The 25,898-nt window shown below is 34.0% G+C and overlaps 1 protein-coding gene and 1 long non-coding RNA gene across 2 annotated transcripts in view; both read left to right on the forward strand.

Annotated features, from left to right (window-relative positions):
- Positions 1-25,898, forward strand: part of LOC134273709 (transcription factor CP2-like) — a 209,188-nt gene that overhangs the window by 16,345 nt on the left and 166,945 nt on the right. The window contains exon 3 of the mRNA XM_062755915.1: positions 4,159-4,412. Within this exon, the coding sequence (XP_062611899.1) occupies positions 4,159-4,412 (254 nt within the window). The remainder of the gene's footprint in view (positions 1-4,158; positions 4,413-25,898) is intronic.
- On the forward strand, positions 9,665-11,816 carry LOC134273708 (uncharacterized). Its single transcript, XR_009993473.1, has 4 exons — positions 9,665-9,972; positions 10,322-10,423; positions 10,710-10,759; positions 11,143-11,816. It is a non-coding gene; the product is annotated as an uncharacterized LOC134273708 (long non-coding RNA).

The following is a 25,898-nucleotide window of genomic DNA, read 5'->3' on the forward strand; positions in this document are numbered from 1 at the left end:
TTTTTTAAATGGTAAATTGAATTTTTATTCTGGCTGTCCCCCACCCTCTTTTCAAACGACTATGTCACTGAGTTGTAGGGGGACAGGCAAAATCGAGTCATATATATTTTTAAAATTTTAATATATCGAGAAAGTAGTATGTTTTGAACTAATAACTAAGAAAAAATAGATTAGAGCGGTAGATTATTACTTTACCGCATCGCCTCATACAAAAAACATAAATGTGTGTTGGACGTAATATTTCATTATTGGTTAAGACAAATGCATCGAAATGTGAAAAGCTTTTATTAGGTGTCAGATTAGCCAATGTCATGGAGGAAGATGAATGGATGACCTTCCCTGGCCGTAAAAACTTTTTTTTGCTTGGTAGTTGGTAGTTGAAAGTGCCCACAACTGAAAAAAATATAGCTGTAACACCCCCCCCCCCCCCCCACACACACAAACACACACAACTGAAATGGCTTCCTACGGGCCTTCCTTTATTGAGTAAAAATATATTCATTCAGTTTCAGTTTCATATAGATTTCTTCAAAATTGTAATGGAACCATAATTTCGATCAGAAAATTCAAGCACTGTTTAGTGTGCATATATAAAAAAGAAACAAGAACAGTGCAATTAACCATTTCTTATTAGCTTACCTCAACAAAGTTGGGGGAGCTTATGTAGTACCCTCGGCGTCAGTGTCGGTGTCGGTGTCCCGGGTTAAGTTTTTTAGAGCAGTTTTCTTTTAAAGTACTTTTATGTCCTATATTGATTAGACATATATGGAAGATGCTTCTAATGTGTTTCATTGTACCAGTCAAAGTTTCAGATGCTGCAATTTCAGCAAAGGAATGACCAGGTTAATGTTTTTGGAGCAGGTTAACATTTTTGGTGCAGTTTTTGGTGTAGGTCTCATTTCCAAGGAACTATAAGCCCTATGTTGACCAAACTTACATGGATGGTACTTCTAAGGATGTACACTACCAGACTTGCTTCAGATGCTGAATCTGACCTACATTTTCCAGTTGAGTGAACAGGTTAATGTTTTTGGTGCAAGTCTCATTTCCAAGTAACTATAAGCCCTATGTTGACCAAACTTGCACGGATGATACATCTAAGGATGCACATTACCAGGCTTGCTTCGGATGCTGAATCTGAGCTACATTCTCCAGTTCAGTGAATAGGTTAAAGTTTTTGGTGCAGGGTTCATTTCCAAGATACAATGAGCCCTATAATGACCAAACTTGCATAGATGGTACATCTTAGGATGCATCCTACTAGACTTGCCCTGGATGCTGAATCTGACCTACATTTTCTGATTGAGTGAACAGGTTTAAGTTTTGGGGGCAGGTTTCATTTCCAAGTTACAATGAGCCCTATAAAGACTAAACTTGCATGGATGATACATCTTAGGATGCATCCTACCAGACTTGCTTTGGATGCTGAATCTGACCTACATTTTCCGGTTGAGTGAACAGGTTAATGTTTTAAGTGCAGATTTCATCTCCAAGTAACTATAAGCCCTATGTTAACCAAACTTGCACGGATGATACATCTAAGGATGCACATTACCAGGCTTGCTTCGGATGCTGAGTCTGGATTAGTGAACAGGTTAAAGTTATTTTACAGGTTTCATTTCCAATTTACAATGAGCCCTAATTGCCCCAAGCTATAAGCTATTTGTACCTGGACAACTGCATGCGTTCAAGCGTGAAGTGATTTCCTGTGGCTATTAAATTAACACCTGGTTAAATGAACAATGAATGTTATCTGTGTGCATTGAATAAACAAGTCGGACATTGTTATCCCGATTGTCAAAATTCAGAGGTAGGGAAATTTTTAAAATCGAAAATTTTGGTGTTTTTTTTTTTCAAATCGGGAAATTAGGGCAATTTTTCTCTCCCGATCGGGAGAACGGGATGAAAGGGTAAAATCTGGAGGATCCCGCCTAAATCGGGAAAGATGGCATGTATTTAGTACACTTGTAAGTAAATTTCAAAATTTATAAGTGACTTATAAATTGCTAATAAGTGCATTATAAAAACTTGTAAGTTTCTATTAGTTTTTTCTGTAAGGGATGGATGATACATCTTAGGATGCATACTACCAGACTTGTTTTGGATGCTGAATCTGACCTACATTTTCTGGATGAGTGAACAGGTTAAAGTTTTTGATGCAGGATTCATTTCCAAGTAACTATGAGCTCTTTAATGACCAAACTTGCATGGATGATACATCTAAGGTTGCATTCTACCAGGCTGGCTGCAGATGCTGAATCTGACCTACATTTTTTTCTGGATGAGTGAAGAGGTTAAATTTTTATACAGGTTTCATTTCTAAGTAACTATTAGCCCTATGTTGTGCAAACTCGCTTGGATGATACATCGATGCATACTAATGGACTTGCTCTGGATGCTGAATTCGACATACATTTTCCAGATAATGGACCAGGTAAAAGTTATGGGTGCAGGTCTAAGGTATAAGGCTTAAATAAACCAAACTTGCCCATATGATGCATCAAGGGATGAAAACTCTTAAACTTGCTTCAGATTCTGGATTTTGATAACATTTTTGTGATGAAGAACTAGTTTGAAGTTTTTATATAGGTCTATTCCAAAGTATCAGATCAAAATTGCATAAGTTTTGCATTTTTGGATGTACACTTATTGTTGGGTAATTGTATGACTTGCCTTACTTAAAGACAACATTCTTTGAGGTGAGCTCTGTAATCTCTGATTACCTATGTTTAAATTATACAATATACTCAAATCATTTTTTTAGATCATAGTAGCTGTCCTTGTAAAAAAATATATACAAATGTTATGTTCAAGTGAAACAGGGTAAGGGTGTCTCAAAATAAAAAAAAAAAAAGGTGAATGTGCAGAAATATTTGTGACCGATTTTAATTGTTATTTACTTAAAAAAATAAGAAGTTAAAAGACGGTTTCAATTTTAGGTATAAGTTCAAAGTTTCAATTTAAGGTACAGTATATAAACCATTCATAAGACAATCCTTTGCCTCTTTATTATATTGTTACTCCATAATTAAGACAGGCGAAGAAAAGGATTTGTATAAACAATTGAAGCTTAGTGCTTTAAACATTTTTTTAATAAAATATTCAAAAAAATAAACTTTTAAAAAATCCGCTTGCATGGAAGTAGCGAACATGAATTCAATTCATGCATTCATAATTTTTTATAACCGGTATAAACATTTTTAAAAACAAGCTTACATATCTTGGCGTATCTGCATTTATTTCTCATTTTTTGGTGATACAGAAGATGTATGGTGTTTTCATCCTGTCGTAACAGTTATAGGGAAAAAAGTTACATGTGTGTGTGATGGTAAGTGAATGATGAATTTTGATGACTGATAAGAAAATTATTTTCTTTTTAATATCGGGATCGAAGTGCTTTTTTGCTAGGGGATGTCCCGTTTTGCAGGCGGCGGTGTCCTTCTGGGATTCTCTCTCTCTCTCTTTTAATGTTTTTAAGTGTAACAAGTGCTTTATATATACTGTAAACCAACTTTTCGGGTATTTTAGATAAAATTACACCGATTGACCAGGTCAATAAAAAATCTGCAAAATTGAAAAAATAAAAAATATAAAATAAAAGCCGCCCACCTCGATTTTTAAAAAAATTCGGATGAGCATCTAGCAATTTATTTATTATTCCCTAAGGGCCCTTTACTCATGACATCAGTCACATAATTATGTATTAGTAGTACAACATTCATATATGTGCAAAATAAAAGGCACATATTAAAAATATAATTCTGACCATATACATATTTATTTTCAATACCATCCACTCGAAGTAATAATCAACAACCGTTTACAGGTAACAAAACTCAAGGTACAGAATAACGATATCTGGCCCTGCCACGGTGTAAACATGGTCTCAGGTAGCACCGCGATCAAAACCCGTGACGGTGTAACTGGGAAAGGATTAATACACCGCAGAGGGAACACGCTCTAATACGGGATCTGCATTGCCTGTACTGTACTTTTAGAGCAAGCAAAATGCAAAATTTTTCAACTGCTAAAGAAACCCGCTTTATGTTATAACATAGGATTAAATAAGCTTCATTTCTTTAACATCAATGCATTTTGATATGATATATTGATACAGTGCACTTTTTTCATTGAATATTTTTTTAATTTATTAAATAGATGTTCCATTGTCATATGGATTGATTGATGTCAACATTGACAGAGAACGTCTTAATGGAGCTGAATTTGTTTGGGATCCAACCAAGGAATCAGGTGTCTACATCAGGGTAAACTGTATCAGTACAGAGTTTACAGCCAAGAAACATGGTGGAGAAAAAGGTGTACCTTTCCGTCTACAGATCGACACCTACACCCATGGGGAAAATGAAAGCAAGCTGGTTCACTGTGGCTCTTGTCAAATCAAAGTCTTTAAGGTTAAACAGCACTATATGCACTTATAGAATATTTCATTCATTTTGAGAAGGTGAGGTACATGTACTGAATCACCCAGGTGACCCCCCTTTGCTATCTGTTTTCTCCCATCACCATGTGTTGTTGTACATTAACATTAGAATTTTTCAGATTCATTTCTTGAAACTCTTAATCAATTGCAGCCAATTTTGGCATATGGCATCTATGGGACGTGAATTTCATGCCCCCTTCCTAATCAAGGGACATGAGGTGTTTGGATAAAGCCACCACAGCAAATGCAATTTTTAGCTCACTTCAACGAAGTTGGGGGAAGCTTATTTGATATGCTCGGTGTCGGTGTCGGCATCCCAGGGTAAGGTTTTTGGTGCAGTTTTCTCTTTAAGTACTTATATGCCCTACATTAATCAAATATGCATCTTTTGAAATGTGTTTCATTGTATCAATCAAGGTTTCAGATGCTGCAATATCAGCTAAGGAATGACCAGGTGCTAAAATATAAAATAAACAATAAATACTTTAGATAGATAAATAAATAACTAAAACAATTTTTTCTGTACATACATATAAATATGTTTTAAATCAATACTTTGATAACACGTTTTTATTGCTGTAAAGCATGTGTAGCTGTTACCGCGTGTAGTATAAAAGATAAAATTATTCTACTTGTAAATAAACATGCATATTCTTTTAACAAATAAAACAATGTGGACTTTAGAAGAGAAAACTACTACTTATAGAATGAATTAATTACCATGGTTGTAACAACCATACATATATATATCCATGCCAGGGCGATTCTGCATGTGTTTTTTGTGTAATTAACAAAGGTCTGTTGACGTATTGCATAAATACACTCGCATTTTATAATATAAGGACGTTCGATCCTGTGTTTTTGAGTAGATTTTGGCTTGGACCTTTATTTATAAAATTATGTACCATTTTTAAGTTTTAACATTAAATCTGAATTCTACAGGGCAAATTGAAGTATATTCAATGAAAAAACTGTGATTAATTTCCATTCAAGTAAGATTAAGCTAGGAACTATATTTTGTGGCGGAAGGTTTTTTTTTTTAAAAGAAAATGATCAATTTTTCCCTTTTGAACTGTATACAGTACTGCTGCTTTTAGATTCCTATTTTCCATGCTGGTTGCACACAAAGCTGTTTTTTTGCAGTGAAATGTGTTATACTGGTTCTGAAATATCTATTAAATTATTTCTAATGAATTCTTTCTACAAATTGTGACAAATATAGTTAAATATATTCTAAAAGTCCAGGAGAAAATTGAGCCAATTTTAACATAAAATTGACAGATTTTTAGTAATCAGGGTTCGAAATTAACTTTTTTTAGCACTAGTCCGCACGGACTAGTGACTTCTAGCTTCCACTAGTCCACGAACTATTCCACTAGTCCGCCCTATAGTATGTAAAAAGAAGAACACAAATCATAAAATTTTTATCGATTAATTCAATGAAATATGTGTCCACACATCAGCTGGAAGCATGTGGTGAAAGAAAGAGGGTTTTCAACTTTTAGAAATCTCCTCATGGTCACGTCTTTGTTTATTGATCACAATGTAGAAAACGCTTTATCCCGGTTGCGTTTCTCGTTTATTTTCAAACGTCTAAGAGACTCGGAAATAAACTTAATAAAATGTGAACAGATTCAAGACTTATATCCGGATTTGCACTGGTCCGTGCGGACTAGTACCTTACAAAGTTTGCTAGTCCGACACAATTTTTACTAGTCTTGGACTTATGGACATGAGTTAATTTCGAACCCTGGTAATGTTTAAAAATTTACACCATATAACCCGGATTTAGGTGTTCTTTTCTGAATATAAGATAACTTTGATCAATCTGCATAAATTCAGCAAAAGTTTAAGACTTTAAATAATTTTCTTGCTTGTTAAATTTTCAATGCCAGAAAAATCACATTTTGTGAGTGCAGAAAGGTCAAATAATTGATTATGCGAAACAATTTTAAACTTTTTCGTAGTCACGATTTTAAAGTGTCTTTTTTTAAATAGACTTATAGTTTATTTTGTTTCATTCTTTATTTGGATAAAAATATTGGAGAGAAAATGTCGAAGATTTAGGACACACATTTCAGTGCAAAAAGTCATTTTAAATGTACTGTAGCGCCAAAAGAAGCATATTGACCCCCATTTTTGGATTTGATTTTTAACTAAGCCACATGTGTAGAAACTAAAAATATACTTGACAGAAAAAGTTTAAGACTTTAAATATCAGGAGCCAACGTCGTTAATGCAATATTATATATTTATGTGTTATTTTTAGCTCTACTGGTCAGAGACCAGAAGAGCTTATGCGATAGTAATGCATTCGTCTGTCCATCTGTCTAGCTGTCAGTCTGTCTGTAAACAATTTTTCAAAATGCTACTCCTCTTACAGTTTTGGTCGGATTTCTATATAACTTTGCACACAAGTAAACTTTACTAAGATACATACGAGGGGCATTCAATAAATAATGCCACTGAGGCTCAGAAAGAAACAAAAAAAACGCTTTTTTATTATTTAGTCTTATTCATTTAAATAAAATATTCTCTTTTAATCAAAACACATGTCCGTAACATTTTTATTCAATTTCTAATTGTTTTAGAACACATTTTTGAGTATGACCCCTCTTATACTAGAATATGGCAGATCCTATGATTTGCTGTAGTTGTTTTTTTTTTCTTTCTGATAGATGTTTTTCTAAGTTTGGGAAATGAAACAAGTCAAAGGCTGAAAGATCTGGCAAATTTTGTTGGTGTGACAAAACATTAACTTTCTGTTTATCCCCAAAACTCCTTTACTCTTCATGGCCTGTGGGTTTGGACACTGGTGTCTTCAAGAAATTCAATGTAGTGAAATAATTTGTGTTTTCTAGACTCTTCCAGAAGTTGAACTTCATCCCCGAATATGAATTTGAACAATAAGACTGCTAATATTTAAGAAAATAGCATATAAAACTATTTTTGTGCTCTTGCAATTCTTTGCTCTTTTTAGGCCTTTGCAGTTTTGTCAGTTGCAACTTATTGTAAATTTGTTTTGAGGGTTTAAAGCAAAAAGGATTCAAGTTTCATTATCTGTTTGAATTTCAGACAAAAGTGGATATTAAGTACAATTTTTGATTTTTTAAAAATAATTTATTAGATATTCCTACACGCTGTCGTTTTCACTCTTTTTTTAACATCATTAGTCCAAATTTTTTCATTTTTGAACATCATTAGTCCAAATTCCTTGAATACGCATACTCGGCTTTATGGTCGTGCATTCTGCAGAGCTGCCAACTCTTACAATTTTGGCGTAAGTCTTACGAAATTAGCATCCAAAGTAAGCTTTACGATTTCTCTCTATATTTTTCCGATTTCGTTTTTTCTCGATCAAAGTTCATAATTTCGGAATTTTCATAACTGGCAGTCTACAATTTCTACTATTATAATTAAATATTCATAATCCTTACAACGTTTGCTTATGTCGTCGTTTCTGTTTCAGATGGCTGATCGCATTCATGTCAATGTTTTAAAGTAAACAAAATCAAAACGTGTCTCAAATGGCTCGATTGCATGTCCATTTACAAAATATCTTCAGTGGAAGGGGGCCTAGACGGTACCCGAACCACGCCTTATTATTTTTTATTTCAGAGTGTTGGCAACTCTGATTCTGGATAACTGTGAAAACTACTATAGATAGACCTTACGATAACAATTTCATTGTATCATGTTGTAGCATTAAATAACTATGTTTCTTTTTATTCTGTAGCTTACACTTTAACTACAGATTTGTAATACTTAAAATTTTCTGATTGTTCAAAACAAAGACAATGGAGGTTTTTCTTTACGTCAAAGCACAACCAAAGATTGACTCTAATTTCTGATTGGTCAATTCAGCCAATCTTACAAATTCCAGAAACAAGAATTTACACTTAAAATAACGAATAAATCCATTATTTGTAAGATCTGAATCAGATGTGTATGGCTTAATTTTTACCATAACATTTTTTGACAAAGATGACCCAAATGACCAAGCTACTTACCCCTGCGAGACGATTATGAATAATTCATGAATTTCCTTGAATTTTTCATGAATTTTATTCATGAAATGTTCAGGAAGATCCTATGAACTTTTTATTGGACATTTTCAAATCAAGAATTTTTATTCATGAAAGAAAATTGATGAATATTCATGAATATTTTTTTTTCATGAATAATTCATGAAGAGTCATATTCATGAAGATTCATCATTTCAAGAATGTCCAATAATGAGTTCATTGGATCTTCATGAACTAGCTGTTCATGAATAATTTGATGAATTTTTTCAGGAATGTTCATGAATGAATAAAATTCATGAACCATTAGCATTCATGAATATTCTTGCTTATTTGTAAACAAAAAATGTAATATTATTATTCATGTTTATACATGAAAATGCATGAAGTCATTCTAAAAAAGTAACAGTAGATGTTTTATAATACAGCATCTTGAAAGATTTCACAGAAATGTTGTTTGTTTTCCAACCATGGCAACAAAATCTTTGTTAAAAAACTTAAAATAGACAGTTCTGACATATTAAACCATAGTAAATGAGTAATGTGTAGTTCATTCCTGGTGAAAGTATAAAAAATTTCAATTCAAACGCAACTCTTTGCGGAATGTTTAACCTTACTTGGTCAAGAGGAGAGGGGGGTCCTTCCTCAGCATGTTTCAAAGTGTGTTTTAATGCCAGAAATTGAACAGTTTTTAATTCCAGTCTAGGAGAAAAGTTTGTTCACCACCAGGGTAACAGTTTTAACTGCTTTCAAGCAGTTCGAGCAGAGATGGTCAATTAAAAAATCCTTATTGTCTCTCCATGTGGAATTTCCAGAATTTCTTCATTTGGATCCTTTGATTGAATATCATTCATAATTTCAATTATTTTTTCTTTCTTTTGCAAGAGCTCAGATTTTTTTTGCTGCCAAAGTTTCTTGTCTTCTGCTCATCAACATTTGTGAACTGCTTCTCTTTTTCCTTCAAAAAGAAAGATTTTCTGAAATTACCCATGATTGTAAAACATAAGACTTTTTTGTATTTTCTTGCATTTTAGTTTCATTTAATTTTGCATCAGAGGCCCTTCCAAATTAAAACATTCTGAGTGGAATTTAAGCCTATTTTCTTGGACCGCCATTTTGTAGATCAATCAGGCCTATGAATGTTTCGAGTCTCAGTCTATAATTAATGTATGTTATATGGTTGGATTCAAAAAAAAATTGGACTTAGACATTTTTTGGCTTGGAAAGTAGTGGAATTCTTTGGAAAAAATTGTAAAATGAGAAACTTAGCCATTTTCTGCGCTGGAAAACTGTGGGTCCGAAAATTACTTTTTTTTTTTACTGTCGACTAATACACTAACATCGGGATCGAAGTCGGGCTCGATGAACAATTAATTTTAACAACAGCGAAATTCAAAACTATCGAATGCCATGTTGATGTTCCACAGAAGGAAAGTTGGAAGGAGTGCCACGAACAGGGGGATCATGGTCAGCTTGGGATGGAAAAAGATGACGACATTTTTAAGACCGGTAGGTACAATATTGTACAGTATTTTATGTGTCCTCGAACGAAGAATGTTTCTGCTACTTTTGATTTATCCAGGCACCATACATAAAATGCCCGACGGTGAAATCGTTAGGACAAGCACTATTTCTGTAATAATTATTTAACAAATCTATACATATCATTAAGATCATTGATTTTAATCCGAATTTCCTTGCTTGGAATCGAACTGATGTAAAGAATCTTACTTGTACCTTCCTTTGTTCAAGATAACATTTACAGAGTATGATGTACATGTAATTAATTATATATTTTGTAAAGCATGTTCATGACCATTTTCAGCTCTTATCTTGCATGTTTCGATTGTTTTAATAGTTGCTGCATTGCCTGAGATGATTTTCACAGCCCTGGCATTTGATAAAAGTGTATATACATGTAGATGCTTAACCAATCAGTCACTATAGGCTTGTGAATATGGTGAGAACCAGCTCAAATTATCATTCAAAACAAATAAACTAACTTTGATTTTATTAATCCATGTCTTTAAGCATAAGATTAAAAAAAATATTGCAACTATGCCAAGTAAACGACATTTAAAGATATAATATATTCTTAACATGCCTAATTTCCATATCCTTATTATTTATAACAATGAATTCTGAAAGGTAATCTAAACATGCTAACTGCATGGGTATGTATAATTATTTTAGATCAAATATAATCAAAGATATCATCTTCTATGAAGTATACATGCATTTTACAGGAATCCGGATGCTCACAAGATTTAGGACAAGAACTGTATTAAAAAAAATGGTAAGATTTCTTCATTATTTTCTTAATCAATAAAATCACATGAATTGAAATTAATTTTTTTCAACGTCAGTCAGGCATTGAGCTTCAGCTTTAGCCTTTTCATTTAAGCTCACCTGAGCCATTTTAAGGCCTAAGTGAGTTTTTTGATCAGTGTCACAGTCTGGTGTTTGTCTGTTGTCTATAAACTTTTCACATTTTTACATTTATCAGAATTAATCCTAATTGGAACAAAAAATTGCAAGATAGTGAATTCATATTCTACAGTAAACTTATCTGCCAGGTAGAAAAAACCAATTGTTTTGTAGAGCTTTAGTTTATTATTTGTCATATATTTATACGGATATCAATAATGATACATCTTAAATGGTCATCTCCTCTTTCAGAAATTGTGCAAGGAAAGTTTGAAGTGTCTGTTGGAATGATTAACATCGAACTTGCTGAGCCTTCGTACTAAAAGTGAATCCGTTGGTGACGCCAATTATCTGTCAACCCTCTATTGCAAATTTCATGGGATATCTGTGAGGATGTGATTCTAGCAACATGTCAGAAGTTTTGTATCTTCCACAATTGGGATCTTTGACACGTACATTGGTGGAAAATAGCAACTGTTAATTTTATGGGATCTTTGTATCAATGTAGTTGTGTAGTACATATATTTTTGCATTTAATATGTGTGTTTGTCACTCTAATCACTAACTTTGTACAGTAAATTTACATGGGCCTCTGGCAGTTTACTGTGAATGTATATCCTGTTGAGGTTTCCAATGACCTCTCCCAATCCTTGGCCAATGTCATTTAATGAATCTAACCTCTTATTTAAAAAAAATGCAGACTTTAGTTTACTACATACATGTATATCATAACTTCATTATAATTAATTTAACCAAGGTGATCCCCCAGTAATCATATTTTTTCTTGGATATTTCTGTGAATAACCTTTGATGTAAAATACTTTGAAGTTTCATTGAGAATACATACATTAAAAAAAGTGTGCTTATAATGTACATCTGAGTGGTATATGCTATTATATTTGTCTCAAAAAACATTGTAAAAGAAACTGTGAATTTTTCATTTTGCAAATATAGAAGATTTGATCTATGAAACATTGTGATGTTATCAAGTTTTTTTGTAATTATTTGGTACTAATACAGTTTTTATTGTATTTTCCTGGAATTCCACAGATTTCCATGGAATTCCTTAAAGAACTTTATGCGGTATTAACCAATATTTGCCCCCCAAATCAAACTTTGATGGAGTAATATTTAATTAAGTCCTTAAACAGGGGAGTATATGCTGACTTCAAAGCACTGAATAATTTCATAAGTAATGACGTCACAAATATGACGTAAATTTCGGTTTTTCATGAATTTTACAGAAAAATGTACATATTTCGTCGATATTTTAAATAAAAGTCACCGAGCGCATGCGTGTTCAGGATAAATATTTTGATATAATGTGTAGAATGATAATATCAATGAAATATGTCAATATTGTTCCTGAACACACATGCGCTCTATAACTTTTAAAGCTAAAATTGTTGAAATTTTGTCCATTTTGTCCTCTTTCTGAAAAAGGATATAAAATCAGACTAGTTTGTGACGTCATAAACAAAAATTGTGAATACACTGCTCTGGAACTATAATATTTTCTGTTAATTTATATTTCTCGTACAATTTATTGAATTCAGCACATTTCAGGTAGTTTTCAAAATTTGACTTTTGTGGGGGCAAACATATGCAATATACCGCATATACAGTCAATTCTCGAATTATCGCCATTCGATTCATCGCCATTTTCGCAATACCGCCATGATTTCCCCAGAACATTTTTCCTGCTATATAAAATTCTCTTTATAACGCCAAATTCGCATACCGCCATCCGCCACCCTGTTTTCATAACAAACGTCCATTTTTAAGTGTCAGTTATCTCGATAATACCGCCACAGGTGCGTGTGGTCAGTGAAGCGCGGCTAATTGGTTGTGATGCTACCCCTGTTGTAAAGCATGTAAAGGCAGACAAGGTACATGCAATTAAGTAATTAAACAAGAATTAATAAACAATAATTTTAACATGAACTGTTATAATAATTTTGATTTCTGTTTATTAAAAATCATTTAGTCACGGCTTCGCCACGAAAGCGGTAGTTGTTAAAGTAAGCCGAAAACGATATTATTTTGATGATCTCTGCCTTAAACGATGCTAAGTTTGCTAAAAAAAATAATTATACGGTATAACTTGTGAACGTTTCATTATCGATGATGCCATAAACAGTGAATTTATTGAAGAATTCATTTTACGTACTATCTGCAATATATCACGACGATCGACCCAGCATTTTTTGTTCACAGACGTGCAGATTTACAAGCATATGATACACATGTACTTGTCTTTATTTCATAACTGCACATTTTGTTTTAGCGAAATTATACATAAAAAAATTACTTGAAGTATTTTTAAATTTAGAAATATAATTTTATATACATGTTCATGTAATAATAAGAATAGAAACGCTAAATGGTATTTCTAAGAACGGTAACTCTACTTCTTGTTTCCTAAAAATGGGAAATTCAATTCATCGCCAAATTCGTTATACCGCCATGATTTCTAAATTACAAAAGGTGGCGGTTTATCGAGAATTAACTGTAGTTCTTTACAAATAATCTGGAATTCCACGGATTTCCTCCGCAAATTTCTATTCTGGCATTATTCCGCTCTTTTCCAGGCTAGATTTAAAATTCCATACCATCCCGGAAAAAGTTCCATCCCAATACTCTCAAGAATTCCGTGTAATTCTGCTGAACAAAATTTACGTGGAATTCCATGGAATTTGTTATGGAATTCCACGGATCTTGCGGAAAATCTACATTAGGGGGCCCCCATTGACAGAGGACATATGACATGATAATAACAATCTCTCGCCCTTAGACTGAATATTCTGAGCTGTGAAGACACATAGGAGAATTAAAACTACAAAATACGAATGTGGATTATGTCATAGATACTTTACAACCATGCGGTCTGTGCTCTATTATTTACACACGAAGCAAGGGAAACTTTTGACATTCTAACTGCACCAAAATTGAAATGTATATAGTGTTTTGATCCAGGAATAATGCGGTACAGTACAGACAAGCGATATAATTTTTTAGTTGTTAATAAATATATAAAACGTTTTTTACGAAGCTCACAAAGTTCTTTTTCCAGAATGTTTCATCTTCCAACAACTTGTTTAAAGTTTGATGTTAATGAAAATTCGATCAAACAAAGTTGTGTGATGAAAAACAACATTATTTAAAGCACATTATGATGAATATAACTGTTTAATTTAAATTATGAAGAAACATAAGTAATCAATTTGAAAAAAAAAAATGCTGACAATGGTGATGCAGTGTTTGTTTAATTAAAATCAAATAAAAACATGAAATGTTTAGAGATTTCATGATTTATTTTTTCAGATAGTTGGTGAAAGAATGTTATCAAATATAAATTATACTAGGGGCTTGTTCAACAATTGCATCTGCATGCAAAAGTTGTATTATGAGAGTAATGAGTGTTTTCTGTCAATCATTTTTGTCAATTATTTTAGTCTTCATGAAAATTCATGAACATTCATAATACCTTGAACTCTACATTTTTTCTGTCTTTAAAATGAAAATTACCATTATTCGTATATATTCATCATTTGTTCATGAACTACATTTTATGAATATATTCATGAATAAAGTTCATGAACCATCTTTATGAACCAGTCATGAACCATTCATGAACACATCATGAATGTTCATGAACAATTCATAAAAGTTCCTGAAATTATGAATTTCACCTCGCAGGGGCACTTCACATCTTTCTGGATTTTTTATACAACATACACTTTGAGTTATTTTCTATATTCCTTATATCTCCCCTTTATTTTCTTTGCTACATTGCCAAGAAATTCCATTTTTAAAACAGCTCATACAGTGCCTCAATCGGCATCTTCTCCATATTATATGGAGTCTCCCCCCTCTCCAGTAAAGGTCATGTATGTTCCATTGCGCGAAAACTCCAGTAGGTCAACACAAAATCCCTCCCTTCGTTTCTTTACCTATATGTCTATTAAATACACTTCACAAAACAATTATAACTTTATCACTCCCCAGCCTCGATAAAAATTAAAGAATTCAGCAAAATAAATCACTTGATCACGGATCCTCCTTTCTGTGTTTAAAAATTGCTATGGCGATAAATAAGCTTACCTATCTTTTTAAAAGATAAACTTGTTCAAAATATAGGGTGACCTTTGAGTATTAAACTTTTCTACTATCAAATGTTTCTTTAAAGCAGTGTAAACTACCCCCAAAATGATTTCTATCAATTTTGCTAGGTGTCTTAAAGTCAATAAAATATACCGGTAATCAGTGATAATTTGTTGAATTAATTTTCACAAATATACAGTGGTTGTTGTAAGTCCCTGTTGCCAAGGGCTGTACCCATTTTTGATGCCCATTATATGATTTTTATAGGCTCGTCTTAAGATAGGACGTATTATGTTATAGGCTTCTTGTCCATTTGTCTGTCTGTCCGTCTGTCTATCTGTTAGCTTTTCTCGTGTCCAGCTCATAACTTTAATACTATTTGGCCTAAAGTTATGAAACTTTGTCAGCTGATACATCTTGGGTAAAAGGTGTGTCACACACAAAAAGTGGGTCACTCTGACCTTTATTCAAAATGTTATAGCCAAATATGGATAAATCTTTTCCGGCCCATAACTAGAAAACTAGTAGACTTAGAATCATCAAACTTGGCCAGTTTATGCATCTTACATGTCTTAGGTAGGAGGTGTGTTGGGACCTATTTCAAGGTCATTGTGACCTTTAATTGAAGTGAAATAAAAAAAAAATTGTCTTTTTACTATTCATTTACACATCCCCAAAAATGTAAGAGTATTGCACTATCCTTATTAAAAAAGAGGTAAATCAAGAAAATATTTTTTTCAGCATATACTTGACAGCAATCTATAACAAATATAATGAATGTTAGAGAAATTCCACCTTTCCCATGAGTGTAATTATCAAGTACTGGTCAAGAAGAGTTCTGATAACAGAAAATTGCATGTCAAATAAGAGAGAAATTAATGAGTTTAGTGTGAGGAGCTAACTGGTAGAGCATCTTTGATCAAGCAGGTCTTACCTACATCCGTTTGGAATTGGGCAGATGGGTCAGCCTGTTGGGTTAGGAATAACTCTTGTTAGCTAGCATAAGTTTTAAAATGAATTTGATGCAGACCCATTCATCTCCAGTCACAGTTTAATGAGTTCAATGTAGGAAGGCTAACTGTCTCAATCATTTCTTTAGAGCATCTCTGATCAAGCAGTCTTATCTGTATCCTTTGGGAATGAGATAGAGGAATTGTTGGTCAGTTTATAGCATATGTCATTTGATTGCTAGCCTTTTATTTCAAAATTAATTTGGTAAAGATTAAGTTGTTAAGAGTAATGTGATATTGTTTAATATGATGGACATTTGACAAGGTCTAACACAACCAGTATAGAAAGCTAACGATGATTTAATATTTGTTGTAATTAATGCCTACACCACAGGGGATGGATAAACAAATATTTTAAGGAATGGAAAAATCATGGAAATCTTTACATGATTTTCTTGCACTCTGAACTGTTGAAGATAATTGTAATTTTTTGACGGGCGTATCATGCTGTGGCCAGGCACTTTATTGTTTTTTGAAATCCATCTGTTCACATGTCTATAAAACAGACATTGGTTGCTGTAAATTTCACATACAGGTAAACTTCGGTATCTCGACATTGGATATGTTGACAACCTGGGATATGTCGACGTCTGTCTGCGGTCTCGGCATTATTTACTATATAAATGATCTGCAAAAACTCTGATATGACGACCTCGGTAATGTCGACTACCCCGCTTATCTCGACGTATATTCACAGTCCCAAGAGCAAAATTTACCTGGTATATGTCGACATCATGGCAATTTTCTGCTCTACTTAACCTAATTGTTTGTCAGCTGGTCTCTCGTCACGCACGGACGACTCCGTGCATCTCGACGTCGTCAGAAATTCACACCTTTCACATCCATGTTTTGACTACATACTGCTCTCTAGAAAATGTGTTTGTAGAGGAATCCCAAGCTCCCTCGGTGTCTCTGAGATGTAATTAGTTGTTTAATGTTCAGCTTGGGTAATATCATTGATAAATCTTCTTGATTCTGTGTAAATGTAAATCCATTTATTTACATTGAAATCTAACCAAACTTTAACATTTTGTTAAAAAAAGTAACTGAATAAAAATGAAAATATACACATTGAATTCAATTTAACTTAAAAATTGAAGTAGAAATGCATTCAACAGGAAACAATAAAATCTACGACATGCACGACTATTGCATCAACCGTAATATAAATGCATGAGTGTGTAACATCAATCAGGTTTGTTCAATGCTCAGTTCCAATTAAATTTTGGTTTGAAAATGAAATGAAAATTAATGATGAATGATTATAAAAGAAAAATGAAGTAAAATGAAATAGTAAAAAAAAAATATTTGCATTATTTTTTTCCCGTATCACGGAAGTCGACTTTCTACCGTTCCGGTTTGGAGTTTATAGAGCGCATTTCGTATCCTGTTTTGACAGAGCTAGTTGCACGCTGAACAAATGCTGGATGGAAAACGGTTTTTAGAATAATGAGAAGATTTCGATAAAAAAGAAAGTATTTCATAAATTACATTTGTGAATAACTTCTTAGATTTTGTAATAAATATAGAAGAAGGATAGCTGAAACAAACGAGCTACAGTCTTTTGAGGACATGAAGGTGTTACACGTCTCTTCAGTTTAGGTCTATGGTTTTACTATGCAGTAAAATTAAGGACGTCGAGTCTCAACTCTGATATCTTGACACCTTGGATATCTCGACATTTTCCGATTGTCCCGTCGATGTCGAGATAACGAAGTTTACCTGTATTTCAGTTAATATATTTTTGGGATATTGACAAGTTTTACAGCTGCTTTCATGAAGCTTTTGATTTTTCTCCAGTTTACTGATTCTTGACCATTCATTTTTAGCTCACCTGAGCCGAAGGCTCAATTGAGTTTTTCTGATCAAAATTTGTCCGTTGTCTGTCCTCGTCGTTGTTGTCATTGGCGTCAGCGTTGTTGTAAACTTTTCACATTTTCATCTTCTTCTCAAGACCGCTGGATTAATTTTAACCAAACTTGCTGCAAAGTATCCCTGGGTAAAGGGGATTCAAGTTTGTTCAAATGAAGGGCCAAGAACCTCTTCCAAGGAAAGATAATTATAAATTAGTGAAGAATTAATGGCATTCTAAAAAAATCTTCTCAAGAACCACTGGCCCAGGAAAGATGAAACTGATGGGGAATCATCCTCAGGTAGTGTACATTCAAGTTTGTTCAAATCATGACTCCCAGGGCAAAGGTGGGGCCACAATGGCCGATCTAAGTTTTACATGGGAATAAATTGGAAAAATCTTTCAAAATCTTCTTCTCAAGATCCATAGGGACAGGAAATATGAAACTCATGTTGAATCATCCTAAGGTAGTGTACATTCAAATTTGTTTAAATCATGACCCCCGGGGGTAGGATGAGGCCACAATGGGCAATCAAAATTTTACATAGCAATATATAGGAAAAATCTTTAAAATTCTTCTTTTTAGGCCATAATAAATAAATTGCAAGATTCTCATCCGATTTTTTTTAAAAATCGAGGCGGGCGGGCGGCTTTTATTTTATGTTTTTTATTTTTTCAATTTTGCAGATTTTTTATTAACCTGGTCAATCGGTGTAATTTTATCTACAATACCTGAATAAAAGTCATAATAAAGGTTCAATTATCTCTTACTTCACATCATCACCAATCTTTTTCAACCAAAGACCCTTGTTTAAAATATATACGCATGTATTACAGCAATTACCATTTTATCAGCTGTCAAAATCATGTCGACTTTTGCGGGATTTAAAACGAAAGTAGAATGGTAGATGAATATCGATCCCGATCAGAATTACGACGAAGAAAAACAGAAATAAAAAAATCAAGGCGGGGGTATAAAATCAGGGCGGGCGGGGATGAGAATCTAGGAATATTTTTATTATGGCCTTAAAAACCATTGGGACAGGAAAGATTTCAACTCATGTGGAATCATTAGACCTCAGTTTGTGTAAAATCAAGTTTTTTCAAATCATGAACCCTGGGGCAAGGGTGGGGTTACAATGGGCAATCAATTTAAGTTTTACATTGGAAAAATCTTTTGAAAATCTTCTTCTCAAGATCTATTGCAACAGGAAAGATGAAACTCATGTGGAATCATCCTCAGGTAGTGTGCATTCAAGTTTGTTCAAATCATGACCCTCCGGGCTAGGGTGGGGCCACCATGGGCAATCAAATTTTTACATAAGAATATATGGGAAAAATCAAAATCTTCTCAAGAACCATTGGAACAGGAAAGATGAAACTCATATTGAATCATCTTCAGGTAGTGTACATTCAAGTTTGTTCAAACTATAACCCCCTGGGGCAAGGGTGGCCACAATGGCCAATGAAAGTTTTACATAGGAATATATAGGAAAAATTTTTCAAAATCTTCTCAAGATCCATAGGGACAGGAAAGATGAAACTCACGTTGAATCATCCTCAGGTAGTGGACATTCAAGTTTTACCTACTTTTGACATTTTATGACTATATTTAAGTCTTAGGTACTTACTGGCTTAGAATCATCAAGCTTTGTCACTTGATGCATCTTGGTTTTTGGAGAAAGTCGACCAAAAAGTAGCTAGATCACTGTGACCTAGTTTTGAATTTTTATGGCTATATTTAAGTATTCCGGGTACTAGAATTGTTAACCTTTGTCAGTTGAGGCATCTTGGGTTTTCAGAGAATGTCAACCAAAAAGTAGGTCACAATGACCTACTTTTAATTTTCTCAGGTACTAAATGGCTTAGAATCGACAAACTTTGTCAGTTGATGCATCTTTGGTTTTTGGAGATTGTTGACCATAAAGTAGGTCACAGTGACCTACTTTTTAGGTCACCTGAGTAACTCAGGTGACCTGTTGCTATCCGTTTTTGTCTGTCGTCGAGCGTCGTGTATCGTCCGTTGTGTGTTGACATTTGAACATTTTCAGCTTCTTCTCTGAAACCACTGAACCAATTTCAACCAAATTTGGTATACAGCATCTATGGGTGAAGGGGGGAAAAATTGTGAATTTTATGGTCCCCGCCCCCCTGGAGCCTGAGGGGTAGGGCCAAAACCACCAAAGTTATTGCAATCTTTAAAAATCTTCTTCTTTACTCCTGACATCAAGCAAGCAAACTGTTGGCATGAATGTAATGAAGCTCTAGCCCTTCCATTCAAAAGTTATGGTCAAGGTTAAAGTTTTCTCATAAGTACAAGAAATCTCCAAGGTCAAGATCAAAAAGTCAAGGTTGTTGGTATCAAATGAAAGGTCTCGCCACAAAAAATACATAAGTGAAATATGAAAGTCCTGGTATCTACTGTTCAAAAGTTGTGGCCAAGGTAAAAGTTTTTTGAAAAGTAGGTCAAACTCCAAGGTGAAGGTCCAAGGGGCAAAGTTCTAGGTATTCATTGAAAGGTCTTCTCACAAGAATTATATATATGAAATATGAAAGCCCTAGCACTTACCATTCAAAAGATATGGTCAAAATTAAAGTTTTTTTCATAGTACAGAAATCTCCAAGTTCAAGGTCAAAAGGTCAAAGTTGTTGGTATCCAATAAAAGGTCTTGCTACAAAGAATATATATATGAAACATGAAAGTCCTAGCACCTACCGTTCAAAAGTTAGGGCCAAAATAAAATTTTGGAATTTTTGTGTAAAAGTGGGTCAAACTCCAAGGTCAAGGTCAAAAGGTCAAATTTGGTGGTACCCAAAGAAAGGTCTTGTCACAAGGAATACACATATAAAATATGAAAGTCATAGCTCCACTAAATTTAAAGTTATGTGCAAGGTTAAAGTTTTTGTGACGGACGGACAGACTGACGGACAGACAGACGGAGAGAAGGACAGACGGACAGACGAATAAGATTTAATGTCCCCTCGCTTTCGCGAAAGCGGGGGACAATATAGAACTGTGTTTAATTTATTATTTTGTAGCAAATAAATTGATTAATGATGTTACATTTACTTACATAGTTTATTTTACCTGCCAATTTAGGTTACATGACAATTTTAAACATTTTACCCAATTTGATACAAATGTCGACGATTTTTCCCAATTCTAAAGGCCCAGGCCCCTTTTAAAAAATGTAGAAAAATCACTGACCAGGGTCAGGGGTTCTTGTGTTAGGGTTGGGCTCTATGGATTATATAGTGAAAATGCATTATTTTGTGAAAATCTTCTTCTCTGCTTCTGGGTATTAAATAAACAAAACTCAGTTCCTGCATCATGAAATATTTAGAGTTAGAGGCTTCAAATAAAAGTGATAGATTGTACAATTTATCAGAAGAGCGATTCAAGGCCCTTGGGCCTCTTGGTTTTTTTTTATCTTCTTTTGTTATAAGTACAAACCTGTAGAGCTACAGTCTCGACAAAGACTTCTGGTTTAATGGAAAACCACAAACCATTGAAATTTTAGTCTTTGTCTGATCTTCTTTTTGAGAATAAACAGGGTTTTACATTAATTAACTGTTATCCACAACCTTCTGAATAACAATCATTATTACCCTACTTTTTTTACCTTTCTGTTTTTGGTGCTAAGGCAGGAAAAATCTTCTTTTCAAAAACAACAAAAACATTAGTCATATCTATATGGAAGGTGTAACATGTGAAAATACCTGGTGCTGATATCATGAATGGTAATTCAAAAATGGCATATGCATATGGCATATTTGTCCCTCGCTTGAAAAGTGGGGGATATTAATTTGGGTCTGTCCGTCCGTCCGTCTGTCTTTCTGTCTGTCTGTAACGCTTTTGTTTCTACACGATGTCTCGAGAATTCTTTGAGCTTTCGCAATGAAATTTTGCATAGCAACTCCCTATGGACTAAAGAAGAACCCTATTGATTTTGAGGTCAAAAGTTCAAAGGTCAAGGTAATAAATTCGCAAATTCTGTCTTTTATAACACTTTCATTTCCGCATGATATCTCGAGAACTCTTTTAGGTTTTGCAATAAAATTTTACATAACAACTCCCTGTGGCCGGAGGAAGACCCCTATGGATATTGAAGTCAAAGTTCAAGGTCATAAATTTATACATTCTGTCTGTATGAAACACTATCATTTCCTGGCAATATTTCAAGAAGATTTTGAGCTTTTACAATGTAATTTTATACCAAAACTGCCTTAGGACCTCTCTCACCCCTCTCATAGTGTCCCGCCCCGTTTGTTTTATTAGTATTTGTTGTATTACATGTCGCTATTTTTAGCACAGGGGCATGAGGAGAGTTATTACGTATAAAACAGGTTCTCGGTGGACTTCTTATCTCACCTGAACCAAAGGCTCAAGTGAGCTTTTCTGACACATTTTGTCCATCGTCCGTCTGTTCGTCTGTCTGTCCGTCTGTCTGTCCGTCTGTAAACTTTTCACATTTTCGACTTCTTCTCAAGAACCACTGGGCCAATTTTGACCAAACTTGGTACAAAGCATCCTTGGGTGAAGGGGAATTTAAATTGTTAAAATAAAGGGCCAAGTCTCCTTACAAGGGGAGATAATAAAGAAAAGACAAAAATAGGGTGGGGGTCATTAAAAAATCTTCTTCTCGAGAACCACTGGGCCAGAAAAGCTGAAACTTATGTGGAAGCATCCTGGGGTAGTGTAGATTTTAAATTGTAAAGATCATGAGCCCCGGGGGAAGGGCAGGGCCACAATTGGGAATCAAAGTTTTACATAGAAATATATAGGAAAAATCTTTGAAAATCTTCTTCTCAAGAACCAATGGGCCAGGAAAGCTGAAACTTATGTGGAAGCATCCTGGGGTAGTGTAGATTCTAAATTGTTCAAATCATGACCCCCGGGGGAAGGGCGGGGCCACAATTGAGAATCAAAGTTTTACATAGAAATATATAGGAAAAATCTTTAAAAATCTTCTTCTCAAGAACTACTGGACCAGAAAAGCTGAAACTTATGTGGAAGCATCCTGGGGTAGTGTAGATTCTAAATTGTTCAAATCATGACCCCCGGGGGAAGGGTGGGGCCACAATTGGGAATCAAAGTTTTACATAGAAATATATAGGAAAAGTCTTTGAAAATCTTCTTCTCAAGAACCATTGGGCCAGAAAAGCTGAAACTTATGTGGAAGCATCCTGGGGTAGTGTAGATTCTAAATTGTTCAAATCATGACCCCCGGGGGAAGGGCAGGGCCACAATTGAGAATCAAAGTTTTACATAGAAATATATAGGAAAAATCTTTGAAAATCTTCTTCTCAAGAACCACTGGGCCAGAAAAGCTGAAATTTATGTGCACTTGGAAGGATCCTGGGATAGTGTAGATTTCAAAATGTTTAAATTATGATCAGTGGGGTAGGGTGGGGATGCATTATGTATTACAAGGGGAAAATCTGGTAAAGAAGAGAATGGTCAAAGCTTCTCAGGTGAGCGATGTGGCCCATGGGCCTCTTGTTATTCTTATTACATCTATTAGAACTGTTTAATAAAAGTTAAATTAGATATCATGCATTGTGTAAAATTTTGACAATATTGAATGTGAACATATACATGTATGTGACTTTATCTTTGCATATCAATTCTGCTAGTTTATAGCGGCTCTGTGGTCTAGTGGTATGTCTCTCGCTTCAGAAGTGAGAGGGCCCGGGTTCGCATCCCAGGCGATGAAATTTTTTTTTTTTTTTGAAATACTTTTTTTTTTAATACTAAATGATAGTATTAATGTGAAATGAAAAATTTATTAGGTCTGGCTTGTACAAACTCATAATATCATCATTACAGTGTGATAAATATTCCCTATCAAAAGAATCTTCTATACAGCAAAACTCGTTTAGTACGAACACGGATATTGTGAATTTACGGATATAGCGAAGTCATCTTGGATCTCCGGCTAAATATTTTTAATGAATTTTTTATACGGTTATAACGAATTATGGATATAGCAAAGTAATTTCATAGGTCCGCGTGACTTCGTTATAACCGAGTTTTGCTGTACACATAATAAAGAATAAGCAATCAACCCTATATATCCATATTGGCATATTTTATTTACTGAATTTGCTTCAGTATACATGTATACATTTAATAATTCTACAAATTCAGTCAAGGGGATCCAATGTGAAATGAAAAATTTAAGAACTCGTACTTCCGGTTTTAAATGAACATAGCGGGTAATGAAGGGAAATTTGTGTCAAGTCCATAGCAGCACTAAAGCTTGGTTTAATGTAAATGTTTATCGATAGGAGTGCCATTCAAAACTTTCACCCGTTCAGAGAACAATAAAATGCTGACGACTTTGTTGCAAAGTGACATGTTGGTGAGATAATTATGTATCCGTATTCAAAAGTAACTGTCTGTGATTGTAAATTATTTTCCTCCCACAGGTTTAAAACTGCCCCTGGTAGCTATTGTCAGAGACATTGTTTAGGTTTCTGTCATAGCTTACAGTCTTGGCAACATTCTTCAGAAAAGGTCGCTTATGCATCAGATGTAATGAATAAAACTATGAGAGAAGTTTAGTCCATTTGAGGAAGAAATAAACAATAGCCTAAAGAAATAAATACTCCTTGGGAATACTCCCTGTCTGTTTTATGAAAGGAATTATTACTTTAATTTATAGGTCTCGAGTGTATTTATATTTTGGAATAATTTCTACCTAACACACATTAAAAACAAAAATGAAGATATATTAAAAGAGATTTAAAAAATTGATTTTTTAAAAAAAAATCTGTATTTTGTCCAGCATCAAAAGATTTATATCACTGCCCCCAACTGGTAGATGATGAAATAAACAATGAAAGGTTGTATTTTCCTCTTGTAACCCTTATGTGTCCAGTGGCAAGAAGCTTGTTAGGAGAGCATAAAAAAAGATGCAAAAATTAATGTAGAAAAGTCGATAATGTATCCAAAATATAATTTTTTTTTTATTTCCTCCTCCTATGGGACTTTTTCATTCTGATGTTCGTAAACCTAAAAATAAAAAAATGCTGGCCCAAAGAACAAGAAACCCATGATTGGTCGTATTATATTATATGGAAGCATACTCAAGTAGTGTATGCTCAAGTTATTTTCAAAACATGATCTCTTGGGTCATGTGGGCCTTAATTGATGGTAGGAGTGAAACGGTTCACCTCGGTATCAATTCAACGGGGTATTTTTTCTCGGTTCAATACATGGTACAGAATCTCTATTTTCGGTTCGGTTCGTTTTTTGGTTGGGATCGTCATTCAGTTGGGTTTGGCATAAGGTATAAACACGCTTTTCAGTATAAATTAGTTAAGATACGTAAATTTTTGTAGACTTACATGCACAGTTTGTGAAATGATATTGAACAGTCAAATCAATAAAACTGATTTCTTCTATCCATTTTGCACATAAATTATTTGACTAGATTAAGTAAAAGGAAGCATAAAACATGTAAAACAACAGTTAAATTTGTTTTCTTCTATCAAATGTATCGTATAGAAAATAACCAAACCAAGACCAAATTTTACGATACGTATCGAACCTTTAAAGAGGCGTATCGTTTCACCCCTAATTGATGAACAAAGTTTTTGATAGGAATTTATAGGAAAAATTCTTCTTCTCAAGAACAACAAAACCTTTATTGAACATATTTACATGGAAGCATCTTCAGGAAGTGTAGAATTATGTTTGTTCAAATCATGACCCCTTTGGGAAGGGTGGGGCTACATAATGGCCTATGGAAGTTTTACATAGGACTATATAGGAAAAATATTTAAAAATCTTCTTCTCAAGAATACCATAACCATGATTGGCCATATTTATAAGAAAGCATGCTCAGGTTGTAAATATTCAAGTTTTTTGAAATCATGACCCTTGGGGATAGGATGGGAAAACAATGGACAATCAAAGTTTTAAATAGGAATATATACAGGTAACTCCCAATACCTCAAAGTCCACAGGGCGGAGGAAAAACTTGGAGAGATCAAGATTTTCAGGTTGTTGACAGGTTTTAAAATAAGTCTTACCA

Source organism: Saccostrea cucullata, unplaced genomic scaffold, assembly GCF_032062105.1.
Source record: "Saccostrea cucullata isolate Sc308-1 unplaced genomic scaffold, CSIRO_AGI_Scuc_v1 ctg1501, whole genome shotgun sequence".
Lineage (NCBI taxonomy): Eukaryota > Metazoa > Mollusca > Bivalvia > Ostreida > Ostreidae > Saccostrea > Saccostrea cuccullata.